The sequence below is a fragment of the Onychomys torridus genome, chromosome X (genome assembly GCF_903995425.1).
Source record: "Onychomys torridus chromosome X, mOncTor1.1, whole genome shotgun sequence".
NCBI classification, from domain to species: domain Eukaryota; kingdom Metazoa; phylum Chordata; class Mammalia; order Rodentia; family Cricetidae; genus Onychomys; species Onychomys torridus.
The window spans coordinates 92,270,121-92,288,337 of NC_050466.1; the positions used below are offsets into that span (position 1 = coordinate 92,270,121).

The 18,217-nt window shown below is 43.0% G+C and overlaps 1 protein-coding gene and 1 long non-coding RNA gene across 6 annotated transcripts in view; one reads left to right on the forward strand and one right to left on the reverse strand.

The window, feature by feature from the left end:
* LOC118574565 overlaps positions 1–12,340 on the reverse strand; it is a 51,142-nt gene extending 38,802 nt beyond the window's left edge. For all 5 annotated transcript variants that reach the window (XR_004943738.1, XR_004943741.1, XR_004943739.1 and 2 more), the window contains exons 1-2: positions 12,145–12,340; positions 5,130–5,219 (exon numbers count right to left, since the gene is read on the reverse strand). This is a non-coding gene — a long non-coding RNA (uncharacterized LOC118574565). The remainder of the gene's footprint in view (positions 1–5,129; positions 5,220–12,144) is intronic.
* Positions 12,341–17,137: 4,797 nt separating this feature from the next.
* Positions 17,138–17,647, forward strand: Zcchc13 (zinc finger CCHC-type containing 13). The gene has a single exon (XM_036173989.1). It carries the CDS (start codon positions 17,138–17,140, stop codon positions 17,645–17,647), a length of 510 nt encoding a protein of 169 aa, XP_036029882.1.
* Positions 17,648–18,217: the final 570 nt, after the last annotated feature.

Sequence of the window (18,217 nt, forward strand, 5' to 3'; positions counted from 1 at the left end):
AGCTTCACAGAGAAACCCAGTCTAAAAAAACAAAAACAAAAACAAAAACAAAAACAAAAACCAACAACAAAAAGGCTAGTCTCCTAGTCTCCAAGACTCCTCACTGATGGAATACCTGGGAGGAAAGATGTCAAAGGAAAAGCCAAAGACCATAGTTCTAAGGAGCTGTCCTACTGCTTCTTACGTTTACAGTTCCCAGTGCTGACCATAAAAAGGAACGCAAAAATCTAGCAATTCAGCAATGACTCACAACCTAGGCTGTTAACCTGTCATTAGCACCAGCTAAAACTGCTAGGTTTCTTGTGTCTTCATGAGACCAAAACATCCTCAACGTAAACCTCAGGAAGGCCAAGAAGCAGATTCCTAGGGCTCAAGTTGAACAGTGTCCCCCACCACCTACCAACAGCCAAACACCACCAGTGCTCTAGTCTACCAGTGGCCAGGAAACCTGACTGAAAGCTCTCCCGATAGGTGCAGAAAGTCTGGTGCCCAGCTGAACTGGTGTGGGGGGGCATATACCTTAAGAGTTTGAGCTCCCCCTTTATTAGGGAAACTAAAGCTGCTATTTACTAGATCAAGATCTGTGCAGCCATGAGCAGCTGCTGCCACTCCCCATTATTATAATGTGGAGAAGGAATGTGGACATGACCTAACAGGGAAATAAACGTTAAATATAACCTGGAGTCTGTAAAATGCCTGCACTTGCCGAGTTGGCAGTTCCCTTCTCTGGAAACAAACAAACAAACAAAAAAAGAGCTTATTTCCACAGCTTTCTTCTGCCATGCTCCAGGCCAGCTCTTTTCTAAACGAAGTTCCCCAGCTTCTAAGTCCTGCAAGAATCTTTTTTACACTCCACTTCTGTTAAGATTGCTCCACTGAAGAGTCAGATGCAAAAACCCTAAAATCTTACAACAAACTCTGCTTTAGGGAACAGGTTTATGTACCTAAATCCACCCAAGACCAGCCCTGAGTTAAGATACCTACCACTGCCAACCAATAATAAAACCTCATCTCAGTGGCAGCAGAGTACTCAGTGTTGAGTACCAAGCTAAATGCGTATAAGGCCTTTGTAATGTAAGAAAAAAAGACCCACAATTCTATTAAGGACAAAAAACAAAGCCATCCAGAATTCTAAAGTATAACATGTGAGCTTTGTTTGTCCTAACTACTTTCATGGATAACTACACACAGGACCTCTGATTTTATAAAAGTTAAATCAACAATATTTACTCTTCTAAAGTCATTTTCTTAAATTACTATATGTAATGGAAGTCAAATATTCATCTATGAGTCATTTTCTTCGTTTAGAGACAGGGTTTCAGGTAACCCAAGCTAGCCTTAAACCCTATGTAGCATAGATGACTTCAGACTCCTGATATGCTGCCTCCACGTCCCAGGTGCTAGGATTACAGGCATGAGTCACCATCATCATCAGCTTACTATTACCCTCTTCTTATTGATTTTGTTATATCCCTTTTCCCAGTGAGAAATCATTCCACACACTTAAAGATTAATAATGGAGGGCTGGAGAGATGGCTCAGAGGTTAAGAGCCCTGGCTGTTCTTCCAGAGGTCCTGAGTTCCATTCCCAGCAACCACATGGTGGCTCACAACCATCTGTAATGAGATCTGGCGCCCTCTTCTGTATACATATTAAATAAATAAATCTTAAAAAAAATAAAAAAAAGATTAATAATGGAAAAACCTCTTTAATAGCGCTCATCTAACTCTGGCTAACGTTCAGAGGGCCCCCCCTTGATTTTACTAACTTATATACACCTTAGGCTTAAGCATTCTACATCCTCTGTCATCCTTAAAACCTCTTTTATTTAGGTCCTGGCCCCAGGTTACACTTTGAACAATAAATATAAACAGAGACTAGAGATTCCGCCTGGCCACTTGGGCAATGAAAGATTTACACAGCAAAGACAGTGCCAGGATTATTTCTTTCTATCTTTTCTGTCGTGGTGGTGGTGGTGCTGGGAGCAGTGTTCTTTCGAGACAAGGTTCAGGCTGGCCTTGAACTCAGAGATTCCCCTACCTCTCTGCCTCCTGAGTGCTGGGACATACTGTGTATTTTTTTCTTTCTTTTTCTTTTTCAGAATTATTTCTTTTTTCTTTCTTTTGTTTTTAACACAGGGTTTCTCTGTGTAGCTTTGTGCCTTTCTTGGAACTCGCTTTGGAGATCTGGCTGCCTCTGCCTCCCGAGTGCTGGGATTAAAGGCGTGCGCCGGCGCCGGGCTCAGAATTCTTTCTTTTTTTTGTTGTTGTTGTTTTGAGATAGGGTTTCTTAAATACACCAATGTTTTCTTTCAAGTAGTTGTTGCCCAGGGTGATCTTCCCATCTAGTAGAATTCAGCTTTCCCCCAGAGAGAACCTGGGGCTTTATGGAAAGGCATGATTTCAGGCTGGTTGTGATCCTGCACTGCCCCCTTGAGCTGCCATTTAGAGGCAAGTTCTTTGGGAATGGCCAAAAACTAGTTTAAGTCAGGATTGTCTCCTTTGTTATGGTGATTGGCCTTAAAAGGTGGACAACCTGGTGAAATAAGCATTTACACCCTAGGATCCTAAACTTCTGCTGCTCTCTAACAGGCTTGTCTAACTACTTTTCTTTTAGAGGCAATGCTCCCTCGGCTAATTCTACTTTGTGTGAATGAGTTACTTTACTAAAAGGAATTCAATTTTAGCTAATTCTAATAAGCAAATCTATTAGTAAATCCTTTATAACAATTTTATTACTTTGAGTTTTTTCAACATTGATTTATTTTTGAGATAGGTTCTCATTAATGTAGTCTTTGCTAGCCTAGAACTTGCTGCATAGATCAGACTGGCCTTGAACTTCTAGAGATTGGTCTCTGCCTTCCAAGTGCTAGGAATATTTCTAATTTTAGTGGCTTTTTTTTTTAACCACGTACAAGTACACAAAAAATTATTTAACAGAATTCCTATTCAATGAATAGGTTTTTCCATTATTTACTGCTATCAAAACTGTGAGCACGCCCATTCTTAAACTTCTTTTTATATATCCCTAAGTACATGCTTGGGAATATATACATGTAGCAATGAACATAAACCTTTATTATAAGAGAAATAAAAAGATGACTATGACATTGTTTCTGCCCTTCCATTTAATTTAAGGTGACACTCACAGAGGTCACCAGAGTTCAAGTTCTGGATTGTGCACTTTTTTTCGTCTTTGTTTCGTTTTGTTTTGAAGACAAGGTTTCTCTGCTTTGTCCCACCAATGGGAACTGTTCGCCTGAACTCAGAGACCTGCCTGCCTCTGGCGACCTGGGAGGATGCTGTGTGTGGCAGCCACGGCCACCTGCTGGCTTTGAACTCTTTTTTTAATGGATCAAAGGAAAACTAGCAGCGGGGTGAGCTGAAAATCCTAGCACTAGAATTTCAAATGCTAATTACACCTTCATTGGTATTTTATTTTAGACTTTTATCCAGTAGGATGTATTTAGGCAGCCATTTGCCCCAGAGGCAGAAACAGGATTAAGCTTGTCTTCTACAAGGTACTGGGCTTGGTTTAACACCTTTCCTTTCTCATAATATTTTTAGTGAACAATGAATGAGCAGAAGCCATTCTTTCAAAAGCAAAATGGTTGCTTATCTAAGTACTCTAATCCTTTCTGGGAGAATCTGCACTTTGTAGTTAGGCTATACTAATCAATAGTCATCTCAGTTTAGAAGATACAGGTTAAGAATTAAAAGAAGTTGTTTTTTTGCACCCTGATAAATCAGATACAAAGAGATTAAAACAAAGTTTTTGAGATTGAATTTCTCCATGTAACAGTCCTGGTTGTCCTGGAACTTACTTTATATACCACGTTGGCCTTGAACTCAGAGACGACCCCCCCCCCCCCCCCCCCCCCCCCCCCCCCGCCTCAGCCTCCTGAGTGCTGGGATTAAAGGTGAACGCCTCCTGGCACAGAAAGATTTTTTAAAAGCCAACAATCAGGAATGAATAAGCACAACAATAAAATTTTCATTATAAATCTAGGAATTGGGCCTTCTATGTGGGTACTTGAACCCATTTATAATGGTAGAAGAAACCCAGCAGGTAGTTTGAAGAAAACTGTTAGGCCCATCCGCATTTTACTTCCAGAATGAGCTCATCACGATATAAGCCTAAACAATGTTCCTCCATATTGGTTTTCTTTTGGTGCAAGGAATGACTGATTGAGTAAGCCCTTGCAGCCAACACTGGTCCAGATCTTCAATCTCAACCCCCATTATGGTGGGGTTTTGTTGCCACCTCCACTTGCCATGGACCCCAACTGCTCCTGTGCCACAGATGAATCCAGTTCTGGCACAAGCTCCTGCAAGATCTGCTATTTTAAGTGCACCCAAGAGTGCTTCTACAAAGAAGTTTTGTAAAAGTGCAGCTGCTGCTCCTGAAGAGGAGACATCTCTGCAACCAGGTATGGAGAATGTATATAGACTTGTGTTTGTTTATTTGTTTTTGCTTTTACAACCTGACTCAATCTCCACATCTCTTTCTATAAAGCATGTAACTGACAATAAACGTGTTGACTTGATTTAAAAAGAAATTAGGGCTGGGCGGTGGTGGCACATGACTATAATCCCGGCACTGGGGAGGCAAAGGCAGGTGGATCTCTGTGAGTTCGAGGCCAGCCTGGGCTAACAAGTGAGTTCCAGGAAAGGAGCAAAGCTACACAGAGAAACCCTGGATCGAAAAACAAAAAAAGAAATTAGGGGCTAGAGATGGCTCTGGCAGTTACGAGCACTGGCTGTTCTTCTTCGCACCCAAATGCTGGTTCACAACCTACTGTAGCTCCAGTTCCAGGGGACCCAGTATGTTCTTCCGGTATTGTAGGGCACTACAGGAACACAGCACACACATGCCTGTAGGCAAAACACCCATACTCATGAAAATACAAGTTCAAAAACAAAATTAGCACAATTAATTGCCAGGCCAAGTGGCTCATGCCTGCAATCCCAGCACTTTGGAGGCTGAGACAGGGGGATCTGGAGTTGAGGCCAGACTGGCCTACATCAGACCCTATCTCAAAAAAGTAAACTCTTATTTCTTTTAAAATGAGGGGGGAGTGATTATGTAGCATTGAATAAGAACAACGAAACAGGAATGGTGGTACAAACCTGTAATCCCAGCACTTGAGCAGAGACATGGGGTAAGTGCAGTCATCCTCAGGTTCAAAGTCAGACAGCTAGGGTTCTAAGGAAGCAGATCTAAACAAAACAAAGCAAAAGCTTTAATGCCACCTCCTAACAGGAGATAGTTGTAATTCATTGGGACACCACACTTAGCTAGAATGTCTAGCTTGTACAAGGGCCTACTTTCTATCTCCTGGCATTGCTGAAACAAACAAACCAACCATAGCAACCAAAGTCTAAATATTTGCCTCAGCCTACTTTTCTGCCTTATTCCAAAGTCCTTCCTTTCTTCATTTTCAGTGCAAATTCATGGTGTGGGGGTGGGGGTGGGGTAGGGGGGGGAGGCAAGTGGAAAAGCATTTAGGCTTGCCATGTCCACATGCTTCAAGTCATTATGAAGGATATTTTTAAAGAGGAAGCAGGCCATCCTCTTGCAGTGCACTCAATAAACTATTCTTCCTGGAAGAAAACAAAAGAAAAACGGATGTCTAGAGTTAGTACTCAAAAGCAGATCCTGGAGGAAAATTAGTAACTATAAGACTCTGAGATCTTACAATCTCCTAGCATATCTGAGACAAACAAAGATTGTGCAAAAGCAACACAGAGCTTCCTTTTTCTTCCTTTTTGGGGTGTGTGTGTGTGTGTGTGGGTATTATGTATGTATTCCAGGCTGGCTTCAAACTCATAGTGACCCTCCCGCCTCAATTTTCAAATGCTGTGATGACCATATGCTGCTGAATGAGTTTCTAAAATGCTAAATGGGTCCCTAGTAAATGAAGGGGGTGAATGTAAAGGCTTTGCCAAAGTATCTGGATACAAAAAACACTCATTTTCCAACAGAAAGTATTTGCAAAAATGGGCATCGCAGGGGCTACATGGTTTTATACTATTTAAAGGTGACTCCAGTACTGGTGGTGGTGGTGATGGGGTGTGTGTGTGTGGGGGGGGGGTTGAAAGAGGTATGAAACAAGGAGAAGGAGCTTTTGGCAAACACTGGGCCGTTAGAATGAGGCTGATCTAACAACTAGAACCCAGGACTCACCAAGGAAGCAAATGTCACCAGTACCTACAGCAGAAACATATGGAAACACCAAGGCCTGAAATCCAAACACACACACACACAAAAACATTGTTTCTTGAAAATCCCTGAGAAAATAGATAACTAGAAAAAAAAAAGTGTCTGACCATTTTGAAGAAACGGTTGACAGTCAGGAACCTATAGAGATCACACAAATGTTTGTTGGTGACTAATTCATTTATTCATCCAGTAAACAATAGTAAGGCCTCCTAATATGCCAGAATGAGCTTTGAAAATGAAATTTCCCCTGCCCTCGTGGATCCTACAGTTTAGAACATAGGAAAACAGGTATGTGCACAGACAGAACACAGTCTGTTAAGTGCTGAAAGACTTATCACGTTGTACTATAATGGCTGATGTAAAATTTCTTCCAAGGAGGTGTTTCTCCAGGCTGTTGGGTATTGTAACAACTGGAGAGGGGAAAAAACCAGTTGCACAAATCAAGGGTTAAGTACTTTTAAAAATTGTTTGGCCATTTCATATAATTCCACATTTTCCTTAATTCCTGATCCTAGTTAAATTGGAGGAGCAGATGCTGGCATGGGGTGGAATGCTTAAGAAAGACACAGAGCTCCAGAAAACAATGTTTCCAACCACCTTCTGTAAAGCACAATCTCCCCTTCCCCGCACTGCCTTTTAGATTTCAGTCCTTGAATCCCCCACATACAGCCTTATTTCATACTATCTAAGGCTAGAAAAAATTAAAAACAAGGTTACAACTAACTAGGTTAAAATCAGTGTAACTAAGTAGTTGAAAGCAATTATGCTCACTTGGCTCCTATAAACCCCACATCCACAACCTACTCTGATTAAAAAAAAAAAAAAGTTCCATTTGCCAGGCCTATATAATCCAGGAGTCTGGGGCATTACGATCCCCACAAATAGGTAAGCCTGCATTGCATAGGGAGCACCAGACAAGCGCGAGCCACATTAGTGAGACTGCTTCAAAAATAAGTAAAAATAAATATAAAAATAAGTAAATAAGCAAAAGCAAGACTTAGCAGTGCCACCCACAATCCCAGCACTGGGGAAGTGGAGGCAGGAGGATTAAACTTTCAACGGTCATCTTACACTACATGAGTCTATTTCCCATCACACCAAGAAAGAAAAAAGACTTTAATAGTGAATATGGAATATTAATGTTAGACCACTATATTTAATAAACCTTAAATAAGCATATGGACAGGAGTAACCGGTTTCAGGAATCAAAAAACACTCGCCACCTTTCCCATAAAGTCTGAGAACACCTGATTCACCTGTACATTAAAAACCAGAATGAGCCAGGCAGTGGTGGCGCACCCCTTTAATCCCAGCATTCAGTTGATAGAGACAGGTGGATTTCTGTGAGTTCGAAACCAGCCTGGTCTACAGAGTGAGTTCCAGGACAGGCTCCAAAACTACAGAGAGAAATCCTGTCTCCAAAAACAAACAAACAAAAACCACCAGAATGAAACATTTTCACTCCCTTTTTCAAAACCGGGCAACAGTGAGAGTCTCTTTGCGGACAGATTACCACTGTAAAAACAAAACAAAACAAAAAAAACCCCGGAAATCCCACCATTTGACAGAGGCATAGCAGCGAGTGCTGCAGGGAGTGCCTCAGCTCCGGGTGGCCCCCCTCCAAGTCCCCGTCTCACTGCGCACGTCACTTCCGTTTCTGCCACCCGCGCTCCGCGAGCGGTGCGCGGGAAAAGAGGCTTCCTTTGGAGAAGGGGGGGTGAGGGGGGGAGGCTCAGCCCGCGCACGACCTGAGACTACATTTCCCGAGGGGCTATGTTGGCAGCGGCCATAGACACGATGTCACCCGGAAATAGATCCTGGATCTTCCACTCGAGCGAGGGAAGAGGTCTGGAGTCGACAAGATGGTCGAGCATCCCACTAGAGATCTTTAGGGGAAACCAGAGTTTCCTAGCACAACAACTTTCCGGCTTTAAGAACCAGAATCACGAGAACAGCATTTAGGAGGAGGCAGATCTAGCGCTCACGTCTTTCTCGCCTACGTAGCGAGTTGGAACTCAGCCAAGGTTCCAGCAGGCCCAGCCGCGTAACCCCATAATGGGGGGGGGGGGGGACGCGGGGGACGGGCAATGCCGGAGAACAAAGAGCTTACACGTGGTCAGTGCTAACCTTCAGAATTCCATTTTTGGGGAAGGGACTTTAAACCTGAAATACCCAGAATAACCATCGGCAGCTTCTTAAATGTATTTCATGACCAAATTGTGTATTTTTATGTAGACAAGTTGGGAAAAATGTGCATTTTGCAAGATAAGCGCTGCCCACCCAGTACGGCTCGCGCACAGTTCTGCAAGGCTTTTTAAAATATGCTCCTAATCCAGAGGATCCATCAGCAAATGATGCAGTATCATTTAGACTTTTGCACAACTTTTAAAGCAGTGGCTTTCTGCTTTTTATTAATTTCCCCTGTCGTGGTTTAAGAATAAAACATTGTCAATCAAGTTAATTTCAGGGTTCACTTCAGGAATGATGGGTTTTCTGCTTCGGGATTTTTGTTTTGAGGGAAATGGTATTCTTCTCTTTATGGTGCTCTAGCTGCATGTTTTAAAAGCAAATAGTCGGTTCTTTACAATAGTCTCTTCTAGCCACGTCTAAGTTTTTAGACACTGTCGACAAGCAAACTGACTGAACCAAAACCAGAATATAAACACCACAGACAGCCCTTACTACCAAGTGTAGAGTCCTCCTCTCAAAAAACAACAAAAACCTGCTGATTTTTTGATTTATCTGGAACAGAAAATCTTACGCTGTAGTAAAATTATCGTTATTCTGAAACAAACCAAAAAAGAAGAGTCCATTGGTTCAGATGGTTTTACAAAGATAAGATGAATTTTTTTCTGTGTCTGGTAATGCATTTTTGTTGTTTTATGAGACAAGGTTTTTCCATGTAGCCAACTCATAGCAATCCTCTTGCCTCATTCTCCCAAATGCTGGGGTTATAAAAATCTGAGTATGGGCAGTGGTGCACACGCCTTTTATCCCAGTGCTTGGGGGGCAGAGGCCAGCCTGGTATACAGAGCTAGTTCCAGGTCAGCTAGGGCTGTTACACAGAGAAACTCTGTCTCCCAAAACAAAACAAAAATCTGAGTAATAGAACACTAATGGGCAATCAACAGTAAAGTTAAAATTTCAACAGATAATTAAGATATAAAATATTACAAGAATAAAAATAAAACTGGAAACAAAGAATTTTGAGCCAACAAATTATTAAGTTTAAGAAAAAAAATCTGCAGCAAACTCTGGTTGCCAAAGCCCTGGACCATATCATAAATTAAGCAAAAATAAGGGTGTGTCCAGCCTGCTGCAGTCGGCCATTTCATGCCCTCTGCAGAACAAAAAAAAATATACTATACAAGGAGAGCCACTCCCGGAGGTTCCAAATCATCGAGTTACTTTTTGTCTCCCATTCTTGTAATACTGTGCACTGAGGTAAAAACAGTAAACAGTCTCCTTTCTTAATGCTTTGGTTAAGATTTACGATTTCAGACAAAAATTGAAATAATTCCCTTAAATGTGTCCCTTCGATAAAACGTGGAGAAATACCCAGGCTCGACCATTCTGACCGGCTATAAAACCTTAGACAATTAATCTGTGTTCCTCAAAGTTCTCATCTGTAATAAAATGAGTAATACCATTTTATTCCATAGGATTGTGGAGGTTATGAAATAAGTAAACCCTTTAGACTGGTATCTTGTGCTTGTAAGTACTATAGATCTGTCCATATTACTAGAGAAACAGGCCCAGAGAACGAAACAGGAACAGCAAAAGATCATTGACAGGATTAATAGAAAAGACATCTCATTTTCAAATTCTCTACCCTTTCCTATCTCTAAAAGCTAAATTATTAGTCTTAGCAATGAACTGTAGATTTTGAGTAGTAATTCTCAGAGGCAAAACAGTTCAGCAGCCAAACAAAACGAAACAACCAACCTCCAATTTCCCAGCTTAATGTCAGGCCAAACCATGCATAAATTCTACAGAAAAAGGGGGGTGGGGGAGAAAAGGGCGTAATCCTGGGAATCCTTCATATTACCACTGCCTTCACTTTTAGTGTCTACGTGTCAATAAGTTTAGAGGCCATTCGCCCAGATTTTAGGTTTCGATCAATGTAATAAGCATTTACAAACAGCTAAACCCTCTCGCCTATATTTTGTAGGGGAGAAAAGTCCTAGCGTTTCAGGCACACATACAAGAGTAGCGTACTTCACTGTAGTCACTGCGTTCGGCTACTCTGGTGGGTGAGTTAAATGAGAGCCAAGATCGGCCAGGATCATTCAGAAGTCTTTCGAATAGGCTTTGTCTGAATGTGGGTAGACAGTAAGCACAGCATGCTGCGGCGACAACCTTTTACAGCCTATCTTGTCTATATTTTAAAATTCCCATTATCAGACTGATCACGGAGAGACGTAAGATTCTGGAATGATTTTCAGTGAGTTTGGCCGCAGTCTTCAACTCAGATCGAGCCCTTCAACAACTAGAAATGTAGATTTGCCTCTCTACAAGTCCTCCTAGCCTAAGATGGCGATTTGGATGAAGGACAACTTACCGAACCCCTCGCTATTTCGCAACCATAATTACCAGAACATTCGCGCCTCCCGCCCTCCCAGCCACGCCATTGGCAACACGCAAGCGCACTTCTCCATCACTAGTGTTGAACGCAACCAGTCCCCGGGCTCTCACTTACGCATGCGCACTTTGATTGCCGCGCAGACGCCTTTGCTTGCAATGAGCATGCGTGGTTTCAGCTTCTTGCCTCTCCACCCCACCCTCACCCAACGGGCCACGATCTCCCGTGCCAGTGGAGCCCCTCCCCTTATGTCAGGCTTTCTCAAGAGTACTTGAGCGCCACCACATGGTGGTGACTCCTCATTTGGGATCTTAAAGTACAAGCAAAGCGCGCTTGTCTTTACTAGCCGCCCCTCCCGTCGTTTTTTTTTTTTTCTCGTGTGTGTGTGTGTGTGTGTGTGTGTGTGTGTGTGTGTGTGTGTGTACATGCGCGCGCGCGTGTGTGTGTGTGTGTGTGTGTGTGTGTGTCTAAATTCAATGCCGGGTGCATCTGCACGTGTTTCTCGCCAAAGTTGTCCCCGGGTGACTAAAGTACACGCAAAGCGCGCCTGTCTTTACTAGCCTCCCCCCTTGTGGTGTGGGGTGGTGTGTGTGTGTGTGTGTGTGTGTGTGTGTGTGTAGATATAAATTCAATGCCGGGTACATCTGCACGTGTTTCTCGCCAAAGTTGTCCCCGGGTGACTAAAGGGTATTATTAGCAACATTACCTAACAGTGTTAACTGTGATAGACATATGGAGCAAAAAAGGCGTCGTAGGTGATAAAGCATATCCCAAATCTAGATGCAATCCGCCAGCATCCTGAGGGAGAGGCTACCGGGTCCACAAATTCCCCTGATGTAGTAAAAACCCTCCAACCTGAACAAAGGCAAGGAAACTTCTTATGCTAAACCACTGAATCAGAGCCGAGCGTGGCATTTTACGCCCGTAATCCCAGTTTTAGCCGGAGGGTGGTCGCGAGTTCGAAGCCCCCATCCGTCAGTTTCAATAAGCACACACTCGGGGTGGGGGGACGACGACAAAAAAACAAAAACAAAACAGATAAAGTCTCATCCTTTTGATACACTCGCAATAAATGAAGAACTCGAAAGTTTTTTGTTTTGTTTTCAATAGGGATGTCAAGGAAAGGAGTGATGCTCAGGTGCCTCAAACCTACATAGAGGAGAGTCAAAAATCACTCTTTCATAAGTAAATGCTCGACATCCTTTTGGAGGGCTGGGGCTCTATTGGCCTCCAGTTTTCCCTCCCGTCAAAGGGGAGAACGCACAAATTAAGGATTTTCCTGACCCACGTTCCCTCTGCCGCCCTCCATGTTATATTTTTGCCCTTCGTCGTTCCTTTACCTCTTGCTGAAGCGAGTGTCGTTGCAAAAATTCTTACTGCTAGCAGTGCCGAGGGTGTGGAGGGAGCGGCGGGACACAGAGACGTGCCTGGGTGGCAGCAGTCTTGAATTAACGGCAATGAACACCAGGTAGGAAACCTGCCATACACGCAGCTTCGGCGCTGATGCCAGAAGCCCACAGCCTCTCCAGGAGCGCTGCAGTGCGCTCTGACGCATGCGCTCCTCTCCACCCCCCCCCCCTACCCCCTTGCCTCCGAGCGCCCCTTTACAACTTACAACAGCCCACCGAGCCTTCACTGCTTGCTCAGTACCCAGGTCCCTAGCCCACCCTGCTTTCCCCACCTCTCTGCTCACAGTGGCGCCTACCACCCATCCCTTCCTCAGCTCATTCTTCTGTCGTCAATATCTCCCCCATCGTTCCTAACTTACCATCCTTATTCTCAAGTTTCACAACTTATTATTTCCTTCCTGACCTACCCTCCATTTCTTGGCCTTCTCTGCGACTCTGGAGCTCAGCAAAACCCCTGAGTATTTCCTGTTGTGCCTAATATTTTTACTATTTTGGAAAAAACAAAAACAAAAACAACAAAACCCCCAAAACTGACCATGATGCTGAGTGCCTGTAATTCCAACATTTAAGAGAAGTAGGTAGGAAGATGAAAAGTTCAACCTCACCTACATAGTAGATTCTAGGCCAGTCTGGCCACAAAAGTTCCTGGAGAGAAAAACAAACAAACAAAAGCCCCCACCCCTCCAAAAAAAGGGGAAATATATGTATATAGATTTAGATGTGGGCCCAAATTACAGAAACTGGGATAAATCTTTTCCTGATACCTGGAACCAGGGCTCTTGGGGCAGGCTCTTGTGGGGAGTCTTAGTTTTTAAGGGTCTCTTTAAGAGACCCCCCTTTTTCTTATTCATTCCTAGATTTTTTTTTTAATAGAGCTGAGGATCAAACCCAGGGCCTTGCGCTTGCTAGGCAAGTGCTCTACCACTGAGCTAAATCCCCAACCCCTCATTCCTAGACCTTGAGAGACTAGAAAAGGTGTAATCTGACCGGCGCCTGTCTATCCAGTACTTCCTTACAGTATGCATTTTCACGGAGAGTACCAGAAGCATACAAGTAAACATGAGAGAGGAGGTGGAGGAGAAGAAAAACAGTTGCATGCTGATACCTGAAACAGCATGAGCTGAATGGAAGTAGAAAGCAGGGCCATAAAATATATTGCGTCACCTAGTGGACAGATACGTAACACGCATAAGCACCTCCATGTTTTTAGCTCTAGTCAGTCTTTTCAGTAAGACATTCCAACTTTGACAATTCCCTCCCTCCTTTCTGAAGAACTTTTTCTCTGAGGGGGAGAAAAGTGTGATGAAAAAGCTTCCCCCCCCCCCCTTTGGCCAAATTTAAGCAATAGAAGAGGCCTTTAAGCTAAGTGTACCTGGAGTCCACTGTGATAGTGTTAGATAACTTCTCAGAACAAAAGTTGTAGAGCCGGGCGGTGGTGGCGAACGCCTTTAATCCCAGCTCTCGGGTGGCAGGCGAATCTCTGTGAGTTCGAGGCCAGCCTGGGCTACCAAGTGAGTTCTAGGAAAGGCGAAAAGGTACACAGAGAAACCTGTCTCGAAAAACAAAAACAAAACAACAACAGCAAAAACAAAAAGTTGTACTCATACAGAATTAAGACAGACTGTAGTTACAAAGCTCGACCTAATACTTTTCTGTAAAACTATCTTAGTTCTGTCTGAAGATTAGATTTAAGAGCATTCTTCTAGATTACCATTAGGGTAAACAATTTTTTATTTATTTTTATTTAATGTTCATTGATGTTTTGCCTGCGTGTACGACTATGCAAGGGTGTCAGAAGCCCTGGAATTGGAGTTACACACAAATGTGGATGCTGGGTATTGAACCTGGGTCTTCTTGAAGAGCAGTCAATGCTCTTAACCTCTGAGCCAACTCTCTAGCCCTGAAACAACATATTTTTACATCTGACAAATTGTTAGCACAATTAGAAATATTAAAAATCATTAACGTTCCAAGATATTTCTTTCCTATAATTTAATTTGTCTGAGATTTTTAATTATAAGGGGTATCAAGAATTGTATTTTAGGGCTGAGGATGTATCTCAGTTGCTAGAGTATTTGTCTAGCCTAGACAAAGCCCTGGCTTCAGATGCAACACTATTTAAACCTGTATTGTGGCACACATCTGTAACGCTGGGATTAAAGGCTGGGCCACCAGCGCCCAACCCTTACATTTGTCTTTTTCTCAACAAAAAACATGGATAGGTTCATCTCTGCTTTACACCCTAGTTATTTTAAACTTTCTCAGTTGTGAGGCCTTGCAGGCAAGCTTGGCTGTTAGTAATTTCCATTCTAATCACTTAGTTGGGGAGGGGGTGCTAGACCAGCAGAAATGGGGGGAGGGTAGCTGATTTAGCAGGCTCCAACCCCTAGGAGCCTAGCCTTTCCTCTTTGTCTAGTTTTTTGACCTAAACTGACTGACTTAGAGTGTTATTTTGAAAATGAACCATTAGCTATTATTTCTTACACATACATGCGTGCATCCATACATCTATACATACATAAAATAAAGAAAACCAAGAGGGGAGAGTGGCATGGACTTGAAGTCTGGGGCAGAAAGATCATTTGAAACTAGCCCTAGCCACACAATCTAGTAAAACTCCATTAAAAGAAAGGAGAGACCATAAGGGATATAGCCCAGTTGTAGAGTGCTTTCGTAATATGTATAAGAGCCAGAGTTAGACCTCCAGCATCATACACCCACATTAAAAGTAAAGGTGAGTGTGGTATTACATGCCTGTAATCCCAGCACTGAGAGGCAGCGTCAGGAGGATAAAGTTGAAGACCATCTTCAGCTATATGAGACCCTTCAAAAAAACAAGATAAATTCCATGTTTCAATGTATTTATAAACATTTTGTTTTGATTGGGATCAGATCCATAGCCTAAGCAAATACAGTTGGCTATACAGGTCAGCTGTACAGCCAACTCATTTTAATAACATTTATTTTCCAAGCAAAAACATTGTTTTTATATTGAATGCTTCAATTTTGATCTTTAATAAACATAAATAATGCTTTTATGTTAAAAGTGAAGATTACAAGTCAGGAATGGCAGGACACTTGTGTGATCCTAGTACTTTGGAGGTAGAGGCAGGTAGAACAGAAGTTACTTCAAGGCAAGCTGGGCTACTTGAACCCTGCCTCCCATTACCACAAAAATGGAAAGTTAAGTTTGCAGTAATAAAATGTCTTAAACTGTGAGCAAATTTCACTGTAGAATTTTTTTGTTTTTTTTGAGCTGAGGATCGAACACAGGGCCTTGTATTTGGCAAGCGCTCTACCACTGAGCTAAATCCCCAACCCCTACACTGTAGATTTTTAATCCCAGCACTCACTCAGGAGGGAGAGGCAGGTGGATCTCTGTGAGTTTGAGACCAGCTTGGTCTACAGAGTTAGTTTCAGGACAGCCAGGGCTGTTTCACAGAGAAACTCTGTCTCAGAAAACCAACAAATAAACAAACAAACAAATAAATAAATGCATCAATGCATCAATAAATACATAAATGAATGAATGAATGAATAAATCATCTATCTATCTATCTATCTATCTATCTATCTATCTATCTATCTATCTAATTTGTTGTTTCCCCGTATTGGAGATGGAATGTAAGCTCTGTACATGCTAGGCAGGTACTATATCACTGAGCTATATTGCCAGCCCTTGTGGACCTATTATTTATTTTTTTTTTTCATTTTTTCTTTTAGCTCAGTGGTAGAGTGCTTGACTAGCAAGTGCAAGGCCCTGGGTTCGATCCTCAGCTCAAAAAAAAAAAAAAAAAGAAATTTTCTACTCACTCCACATACCACCCACAGATTCTCCCCTCCTCCCTCCTCCCACTCCCCATCCCTCCCTCCCAAGCCACCCCACATCCCCACATCCCCCTAACCCAGGTCTCCCATGGGGAGTCAGCAGAGCCCAGCACACTGAGCCTAGGCAGGTCCAAGCCCCTTCCCACTGCACCAAGGCTGTGCAAGGTGTCATACCACAGGCACCGGATTCCAGAATCCTGCCCATGCACCAGGGCCAGATCCTGATTCCCCCTGCCTGGGTGCCCCCAAACAGTTCGAACCAAACAACTGTCTTCCGTATCCAGAGGGCCTAGTCCAGTCCCATGGGGGCTCCATAGCCACCAGTCCACAGTTCATGGGCTTCCACTAGTGTGGACCTATTTATTTTTATAAGCATATTTTATTTAAAAACAAACACTAGTTATCAAAGCTGGATATGGAATACACCAGTAAACCCGGTACTCGGGAGGCTAAGGCAAGAGAGTTCCTGAAAGTTTGAGGCCAGTTTGTTGTAAATAATGAGTTCCAGGTAATCCATGACTACACAGCAAGACACTGCCTCATAATAATTAATTAAAATAACATAGAAACTATAGAAAGGGCTTTCTTTTTGATCTAGTAAGTAATTAAATTTTCTTGTTACGTACCCCAGGTTGGTGTAGAACTCACAATGTTGTGCAAGCCTCCGAGCCTGGGATTATAGGGTTGTGCCACCATATTTAGAGAGTCTAATTGAATTATGAAATATTCTACTGGTCAGAATTCCTGAACATAAGGGGATTCAAAGTCAAAACCAACAAAAAATAGACTCGTGTAGTGAGTGGTACATATCTATAGTCCCAGCACTCATGAGGCCCAGGCAAAAGGATCTTGAGTTCTTCAAGACCAAGCTGGAATAGGTGGTAAACTAAAACTAAACCAAACTAAACGCACTTGCGTGTGCGCGTCAAAAAGCCTGTGACACCAGGCCACTGAGGCCGTGTGCAAAGCTCATGCAACGTCACAGAAGCCAGCTAGGAAAAACCGCCATTTGTATCTAAGCCATCCTAGTGGGGTAGCCTCGGGGATCCGTGGCAGCGGTGTGTGGGCCTGCTCACTGGAAGATCTCACCGTACCCATGAGCAGTAAAAGTTGCTTCAAGTGTGGACGCTCTGGCCACTGGGCCCGGGAGTGTCCTAAAGGAGGAACTCGAGGGCGAACACCAAGAAGTCGTGGCCGAGGTCCTCAATGCAGCTCCGCCAGCCAGTCTGACATCTGTTATCGCTGTGGTGAAACTGGTCATTATGCCAAGGACTGTGATCTCCAGGACACTTGCTACAACTGCGGGAAAAGAGGCCACATCGCTAAAGACTGTACCCAGCCTAAACGAGAGAGGGAGCAGTGCTGTTACATCTGCAGTAGACCTGGTCATCTGGCTCGTGATTGCGACCGGCAGGAAGAGCAGAAATGCTACACGTGCGGCGAATTTGGACACATCCAGAAAGACTGCACCCAAGTTAAGTGCTACCGATGTGGTGAGAATGGCCACATGGCGGTGAACTGCGGCAAGACGAGCGAAGTTAGCTGCTACCGCTGTGGCGAATCGGGACATCTAGCCAGGGAATGCCCCATTGAGGCTACCGCCTAGTACTTAGTACTTTTAAGCCCCTCTTCTTTACTATTTAGTTATGCTGTTTGTAAAATTTCCTTACTAATCAAAAGAGTGATAGATAGAAGCTACTCCTAAGACGCCATAATTACCATCTGAAGGCAGGAAAAGACTTGGGGGGGGGGAACCATCAAAAACATCATCAATGTGCTGTTTGGTTGTCACGTTGAAATTCAGAGAGGGCAGGTATTTTGAATGGGAGGCAGCTGGTGGACTCTTTGAACATGTTTCGTTTTGACACATTTCATTAGGAATTGATAGTGAAAACATCAGGATAAGTTTGAATTTACTAACAAATAATATGTATGTGTGTCAAATAAAGGTAAACATCCATGACGCAGAAGAAAGCCAACTAAAAGACAAGAAGAAAAACTGTGCTTACTTGGAGGTGGGGGCAAGAACATCTTGATGAAGTAGCATTTCCTCAGAGATCATTACAGAAAATAAAGCTGTTTCTGAAAATTTCTATAACTTTGACAAGCTTTTACATTTAATTTTATTATATTGATAGCATTGGATAATCGATCTTTGTCAGCTTTTTGGTTGTTT

What these genes read in the sequence shown, in the direction of transcription:
- Zcchc13 (XM_036173989.1), top strand. Translation starts at nt 17,138, where the DNA reads ATGAGCAGTAAAAGTTGCTTCAAGTGTGGACGCTCTGGCCACTGGGCC.